At 43.3% G+C, this 8,211-nt stretch overlaps 1 protein-coding gene across 1 annotated transcript; it reads right to left on the reverse strand.

Moving 5' to 3' along the window:
* Window positions 1-4,750: 4,750 nt before the first annotated feature.
* HSPE1 (heat shock 10kDa protein 1) lies at window positions 4,751-7,212 on the reverse strand (the record flags this gene model as incomplete). Its single annotated transcript, XM_009865165.1, has 3 exons — window positions 4,751-4,965; window positions 5,551-5,640; window positions 7,048-7,212. Coding segments are annotated over 3 exons (306 nt in total), but the record flags the coding sequence as incomplete, so codon positions are not given.
* Between the last annotated feature and the right edge of the window lie 999 nt (window positions 7,213-8,211).

The following is an 8,211-nucleotide window of genomic DNA, read 5'->3' on the forward strand; positions in this document are numbered from 1 at the left end:
AAACACTTCAGGCATGAGGCATCCACAGCTTCCCTGGGTGATACAGAAACCATAAGGGCTTATAAAAATAGGATTTTAAAAAAATGTTTAAAGACCTACATTAAAGATGCATAGTTAATGCTAAGAATTATTAATAATGGAGAAGAGGAGGCTGAGGGGTGACCTCATTCATGGTTTTAAAGATGTCAAGGGAGAGTGTCAGGAGAACGGAGCCAGGCTCTGCTCAGGCATGTCCAACGACAGGACAAGGGGCAACAGGTACAAGCTGGAACATGGAAGGTTCCACAAAAATATCAGGAAAAACTTTTTCCCTGTGTGGGTTCTGGAGCCCTGGCCCAGGCTGCCCAGGGAGGATGTGGAGTCTCCTGCTCAGGAGACATTCAAACCCCGCCTGGACGCGTTCCTGTGTGACCTGCTGGAGGTGATCCTGCTCTGGCAGGGGGCTGGGCTAGGTGATCTTTTGAGGACCCTTCCAACCCCAAACATTCTGTGATTCTGTGAAAACAAACCAACAAGAATTATTTGGGGCAGAACACTTCAAACAAAGTAAACACAAAGGCTTTCTAGGTCTTCAAAGGCAGCACTGGCAGACTTGTGAGTTTGGTGTGCAAAGGTCACCAACTGCTGTGCTAATGGAAAACAGAGTTATTAGGTTTCAAGGTCTACCAAGTCGAGTGTCAACACGTGTTTGACTGTATTTGGGAAGAAAACACAAAATAGGCACTGTTAGCTTATACTTGGCTGGTAAATAGGTCCCTGTTACAAGCAAGAAGACATTTTGGAAGACTACAGTGGCTCATTTATGGAGGATAAGCAAGAAGAAAATGATTTGGAAGCTGCTGTTTCTAGGGAATCGGTGGCAGGAAGGAGTACGAAATAAGTAATTAAGGGTGAATTGCTTCTGCCTGCAAACAAGAATGATGGAGCAACGAGGTAGAGAGGAGATACCTCCCCTTATACAATCAGTAAATAAATGGTTGCAGTTGTGTGTTGTTTCTTGAAAAGGTGGAGAATGCTGGTACCTGATGCTGCCCCTTCTTCCATTGTATTACAGAGTAAATGCCAAGTGTTGTTCTCTCACTTGAGCCATTCGTTTGCTGTAAATAACATGTGCTTCCCCATGTTAAAACCTTCTACCCAATGGGAGTTAGAGTTTGTGAAACATTTCTGGATTAAAAACATTGAAAAAAATTGTCTAAGTAGGTATTCCCATCAGAAGACAAAGTACGTTTTGAGTGCTTATGTTGCTTGGGCAACGCCACGAACAGGATTCTGCTGCGTGCCAGAGGCCAGGTTGTAACCGAAAGCTGGACGATGGAGCCATGAGAAATAGGTAACGGAGTCATCCCCTGCCCAGGTGGGTGCACCCAGCTAGTCCCTGGGTTATGGGGACAGCAGTGGCAGCTCCCTCCCTGTTACACTGTAACCCAGAGGTGGCATTCCTAACTTTAGGCACCCTCTGTTGAGTTTGCGTTAGTTACTTTTTTACTCCTGGTCAGCATTCCTTCCCCAGAGATGTTAGCTTTTTCCTGTGGCGAAACGCAGCCCTTGGTAGCAGTTTGTGTGAGAGACTGTGGAAAGGTTAATGGTGTTGTGGGAGAAATTGGTGCATTAGAATGGAGAGGGTACACATGTCCTGTCACCTCACTAAATCAGCTGTAATCGAGCGTTAATTTTTTGTAGGAGATTGGTATTATAATGAACCAGTCCCAAAAAAAAAGCAATGCTAGCTGTTTAATGCCTTTAAAGTTCAGCAGCTTCTTTGGGTTTGGTTTGGTTTGTTTGTCATCATATTCAAGGTTTAACTGATAGCTAGAGCACAGAAGAGTTGGGAATTTGACATTTCCATTTGTCCCTGACTTTTATTTCATGGACACCTTGCTTCTGAAATGGAAATAAATCTGGCTGTGAAGGAATACTTCTCAGGGAGAAATATGTGTCTCTTAGTTCAGTCTGCAGCTGGCTCATGGGTTTGCAGAAAAAGGAAAGGTATCTGCAGTGTTTCCTAATGAAGATGTTCAAGCATGTAGGTCTCTCGTGTTGCCCCTTAGTAATTAAGCCCGTATTTCTGGGAACAGGTGATTATTTTTGTTTTATTGGATTTCAAGTTGTTTTTAAACAAAATCGGATCAACAGTAATTTCACATTTTGGTTTTCTCCTGGTCCTCATTGCCTCATGACCTTTAAGAGTGAAAAATGGAATGTTATTTCTGGAGTTATTATTTCCATGCCGTTAGGGACCCGGCCTTCCTTTCTTTTCTGCTGGTGTGTACAAGTTTCGTCCTTTTCAGACTACGGCAGGATAACATAAGCAGGCAGATAAAGGTTTTCTAAAAATAGTAGAGCTGCTGCTAAATGGAAGCTGTTCTGAAATGTTGATACTGGAAAATAGCAAAAGTACATAGAGTCCATCTAGTTTTCTTATGATTCAGACAGCCTCAGGAAAGGCTGGAGAGGACTGATTCCCCCCCTCAAAAAAAGCGGGTAGGGCAGTATGTAACATTTTTGCTGAAACTGAAGCTTTGCAATAGCCTAGAAAACAGTGGAATAAAGAAGTCTAAATCCCTACAGGAATGACAGAGCAAAGAAAGAGCATTTGCCATTGGTTCTGTCCTCGTCTACAGAATTTGGTGTGCTGCTACAGACTGAGGAACAACCTTGACTGTGTCACAGTTGCCTCGTCCTTGCTAGCAGGGACAGCCTCGTGGTGCAAGAACGGGATGTTCTCTGCCCATCCATCCAGCAGATGTTAGAGCACGGCCTCGGTTTGATTAGGCCTAGGGGTGTTTGGTGGTTTGGTTCTTTGGTTTAGGTCCATAAATTACTTATTCCCATGAAAGCTCTCAGGAAGATGTGACTTTTGTTTTCAGTTACGTAAATGCTAGTTGATGCGGCCACGCTGCATGTTTTCTTAAATAAGCGTGATACCGAACCGGTGAAAATCTGCTGGGGCTGAAAGTGTTGAAAGAAGTTACTGGTAGAACCTTAAGCCTAAACATTTCTCTGTTGTGAGCTGATTGCTGTTGCGCCTTTTTCTCATCCAGACAAGGTCGAGCTTCTTTAAGTAAATATGTAAATGCCTTTGGTATGTGACTACACCAGAATACCTGCCGTATCGTGGAAGATAAAGGTGCGCTTGCTCCTGAAGATAATGCTTCTCAGCGAGTATGGGGTTCATGACACAGTTGTCTCGAGATACTTGTATGATAATCTTAACTTTCAGCTGTAAATCGCACTGCTCTAACTGCTAAAGCAAAACTGCAGCAGGGCGGATTTCAAAGTAGGCCTTTTATACTAAAAAATGTATTTTTTAACTTAGCATCTTCTCTGTTAGCATAGTTCACCTGGATGGTGTAACTTTGCCTGGTTTGCCTACAGCTCCAACACAGGTAGGTGGTACCAGCCAGCGAGCAGCACGCCCCACAGCGTCGGGGAGCAAAGGGTATCACAGCCACGACTGCCGAGTGCAGCTCCTAACGGAGGAGCCGGCTTGAAACTGGCTCCTGGGCTGAACTGGGCCTGCAGCTTAGCTGTTGAGGGGAGGGACCCGAAACTGCCCTGGCAGAAAATACGTTGTGTTTCAGAGTATGCCAAAGCTGAAGCCCCCCACTACAGCTACGGAACTTCTGAAAAATATTTTTCATTGCAGTGCTTTCCGGGTAGCTCCAGAAAGCCTGTCAGGCCATGTCAAGTTCCTAACAGCTTGAATGGAGTGACAAAGAACTACCCTTTAACTACTGCTAGTGAAGTTTCAGTAGCAATAAGTGATATACTGATTTATTTCACATCAGACTACATGGAAACATTTTAAGGCAGTGTATGTGCTTAGACTGCACTAGATGAATGCACACATGCCAACTCTGAGCAGCATTAGGAACACAGTGTATAAAGTGCAGTTGTGTGCTGCTGCGACAACCTTGGATCCTTTTCCAAGGAGAGACAGGGTGGTTAGGAATAAGTAGGTTGGTTGCCTCAGCACGGCTCAAGTTAAGTGTCTTGCTATTTAAGAATGTTGCATTAAGGACAAAGGAAATACAAGTTATCAAATCAGCTGCCTACTTAGAGCTATGGGAACGCAGATCTGGCTTGAGGTAGGGTAGTAATCAGTCAAGAAATTGGCTCTCACATCAGCATCAGCCCCAATTCTGCCTGATTAACTGCTGGAGGGAAGTTACTTGTTTTCTATTGGCAAAAATCAGTGAGAGCTGTAGGAAGAATCACAGTAATTTTTATCTGCTTCACCTATGAATTGGATGAATTTGTTCCAGCAGAGGTGTGACTAGTGCCAAGCCCCTTTCAGACTCCTGCGGGCAGGGTGGGTGCATGCATTAATCTTCCTGTTTACCCGTATCTTGGGTTTTGTTAAGATAGAAGAGAGTTAAAAAAAGGTGTTATCTTGAGATAAAGTCCCATGTGCAAGGGAGCTAGCTGAAAGTGCCCCTCATCACCACATCTGTGCGATAACCCTTTTCAGCTCATCTCCCAGCTTCATACAAGTTCAGGGAAGATAACGAATGGCTGCAATTGTGCTGTTTTGGAGACATTAGCTCATTACACAATTGAGACTCAGTTTCACTGAGCAAAAGCAGAAACTGAGACACAGGCAGGATCATTTTAGAAGTTTATTGTAAAGACCTTTACAATCTCGTTACAGAGATAAGGGTATAAAATGATGTTGTTTGGATAATTAAGGCTGGTTGGTGGTCATCTGAATTTCACTGTTCAGTGGAACTCAAGCAAGAGCAACTGATTTCTGACTGTACATGTTTTTATTTGTGTTCCATCATTACAGTGGGATCACAAGTTATTTCAGAGACTCAATGCCTGCTTATTATAAAACAAAGGACATTATTTACATGATGAAAGAAAAATTTCAGCGTTTAAGTGGAATGGATGACTGATACTGCAACAGGTTTAGTCCACGTATTTCCCAAGAATGTCACCATCTCTAAACAAGTAGTAGTCCTGCAAAGAAAAGAAGCGTTAGTACCTGTCATATCAGTTGTTTTGCAAATACCATCTTGTTCCAAAGTCAGGTCTACCACAGTCACAGAGTACAAAATAAAAATCAAGCTACCCAAGACCAGCTCTACATGTCGATTTCTTGAAAAGGTTTTTTTTGTTACTGTTCATAAAATACTCTTTGGGAAAGCTATCAAGTTACTTTTTTTTTTTAATAGTAGTAGGAAGCGTGAGAGCTGTTAGAAGACAATTCTGCAAGCTTTCCCAGTCAAAAGCATGGGCACACTCAGTAATTTCCAAGCCTTTTAAGGCTCCCTCTAACACAGGCTTGGCACAGGAGCCACTTCCTGCACCCAGAGGAGGTCAGGCCAGAGGTTTCCTTGGTTACTTCTGAAACAGGGGTGGAAGGAGCAGGTGGAGCACTGCAGGTAGCAGAAGCTGGCTGGACTCGGCTGCTGCCACTTGAACACCAACAACTGCACTTCTTCAGCAATGCCAGCACCATGAAGGAACCACAGCATTTAGCACAAGCAGTCTGGTATTTTTGGGATCCAGCTTTATTTGCACTCACAAAGGTGGGAAACTTACCTTCTCTTCTAGCACAATCTTAGTACCACCATATTCTGGTAGCAAAACCTTCTCGCCAACTTTTACACTCACTGGCTGAATCTCACCATTCTGGAAGACAAAAAAAGAAATCCTTACTTTTCCACACTACAGACAAACTTAACAAACTACTGAGATCCACCCACATATAAAACATTCAGGAAATCGCAACAACTCTGTACTTTTATTGTACAGTGAAACTCAAATATAAAGGAAGAAAAAGGAAGAAAAGCACACCAGTCAATTCTCAAACATAGGGAGTCCTGCAATATTTAGGCAGTAGAACTGCACTGATTTCCTGAATAGACTTAATTTTCATTTGGTTTTGAGTGTAAATAGAACTGTGAGGTCTTTGCTTGACATACTGAATAGGACTTCACTTCATGAAGAAAAATAATTTCTCAGGTTTCTTGGGTTGCTTTTAAGTGACAGATCATGAAATCCTCTGCTAAAATGAAGGGAGAAAATCCATTTCCATATTCTATAGCCAAGGCTCATTTCTGCGAGCTACGGTTTAAAGCACCTTCCCATCTTCGTTACTTTGATCAACTTGTCACTGTTGCTGGCAGACCAACTGTTGAGAAACATCTGATAAAGTTTAATTATATTTTTGTATTATAAGTAAAATATTAGCTTGTTAGTCAAATATTAGCACCATTTCACAACATAAAGTTTGAAACATCAGATACTGACACAAAACAGCACAGTATGTATGGAGGGCCTCCTGGTAAAGAAAAAGTCTGAGTCAACACGCCCGAGTTGAAATTTAACCTGTTTTCCACTATTGGTACTGACCAAACGCTACTTTGGTGAGGAAAAAACCCTTCTGATGCTGAAGCCCACAGCCACTGGCATTTTTGTGAAGACTAATGTCTTTTATGATCCCAAATGCAGATTTGGCGTGCAGAATTAACAAAAAAAATATTTAACATTTCTTTCTTCTGATTTCTGGTCTGTCTGGCAAACCTAACCCTTACGGACAATGATGGTTTGCACAGCACAAAACAGCAAAGGCCACTTTCAGGGATTCCACCCTGCTCACATGTCATAGAAATTCAGGTGTGTAGCCACTTTAATATAGAAGGCTGCTGATCCTTCAAGGTTTTGGCTGAGAAGTGATGAAACAAAATAACCCACAAAACACCATTTATGTATTTAGAACTAAAAAAACCCCAAAACCCTCCACAAAATGCAAATGGCTATTGTTTAAAGCTGCTTATAAATGTCAATAAATAATGCTGAATTGTAAAAGACAAGTGTCTTCCAGTTTAAAAATGATGAAAAGAATGCTGGAACTGAAGGTCAGAGCCAGTCAGGAGAACTTGGTATTTCCACCTCCTCTTTGAATCTGCACTTCCAACTTCAGCTGTCAGTTTCTGTGAGCTGTCACTACATTTACACTGCAGCCCTCCCTTTACCACGGTAACATTCCAGCTGCACCACTAACTCTACCCAAAGGGAACGCCCGAGGATATTTACCTTGCCCCTGGCTCCTGATCCAACTGCTACTACTGTTGCTTGTAGCACCTTCCCTTGAGCTTTTTCTGGAATCATGATGCCTCCTTTGGTTACCGTCTCAGCCGAACATCGTTCAACCAGAACACGATCAAAGAGGGGAAGAAATTTCCTAAATGCTTTTCCCGCCTGCAAAAATAATTGTACATTGTAACAAGAGGAACGTTACAACAAAATTGTAATTAAAAGGACTTTAAAACAACAAACCAAACCCACAAGAAACACAGTGCTTTCTCTCTAAAGAGAAATCAATGGTTTAAGGAATCTGCTGCGCATTTATTTTTAACAGCAGCCAACTGGATTGCATCAGAAATTGCTAAAGACACCATGAGATGCTGGGCAGCCCCGAGAGCTCAGCCGAGGACGCTGGGGGAACAAACCACCGCAAGATGGAGCAGCTTCCTCCTCTGGAAACCTCTGCAGGCTTTTCCTCTCAAACCCGCAGTTAGTCCATAACTACGATTAGAGCATAACTACTGATTGTACGATCTGTACTTACTCCGTTCACAACTAGATTTAACTGTAATTAAGGGCCCCTTCGGACATCTGTGCTTTCATTTGTGTAGTGGAGCATTTCATAGCGAAGAACCAAAAACCTAGCCAGGTACCTCTGCCAGTCCTTCTGAGGTATTTTCAGGCCCTGGCGTTTCACATCATGATATACGGCCTCCAAAGCCTGAAGCGAGAGTTTGTTACTTGTATGGACTTGTGCAAACAGACTGCAACTTGACAAGAAGCTTTAGGTTTAACCCCCTAAAAACAGGAAGGTGGGTATGCTTGTACCTTGACTGCTTCAGCATCTGCCTCTGCAGATACTTCTAAACCCTCAGGGTGGAGTGGGTGTGTTGTTTGGTTTGTTGTTTTGGATTTTTTCTGCCAACTACCTGCTGCGTTTCAGAACCAGCACTTCTAACTCCTATAAGCGCAGGCAGTGGATCCCAACGAGCAGGGGTCAGGAAGAAGGAACCTGCTTTGATTTAGAAGGAAAGATATGGCAACCCGCCAAGTCGCATGGAGATAGCACTGCCCAGGGCTGGCACCCAGATCCCGCGCTCACAGAAACGGCCAGAAACCAGGGCCGGGCGCCCACCCACCCCTCGCCGAGACCAGAATTACAGGTCACTGCGC

This window comes from Apaloderma vittatum, unplaced genomic scaffold (assembly GCF_000703405.1).
Source record: "Apaloderma vittatum isolate BGI_N311 unplaced genomic scaffold, ASM70340v1 scaffold40122, whole genome shotgun sequence".
Taxonomy (NCBI): Eukaryota; Metazoa; Chordata; class Aves; order Trogoniformes; family Trogonidae; genus Apaloderma; species Apaloderma vittatum.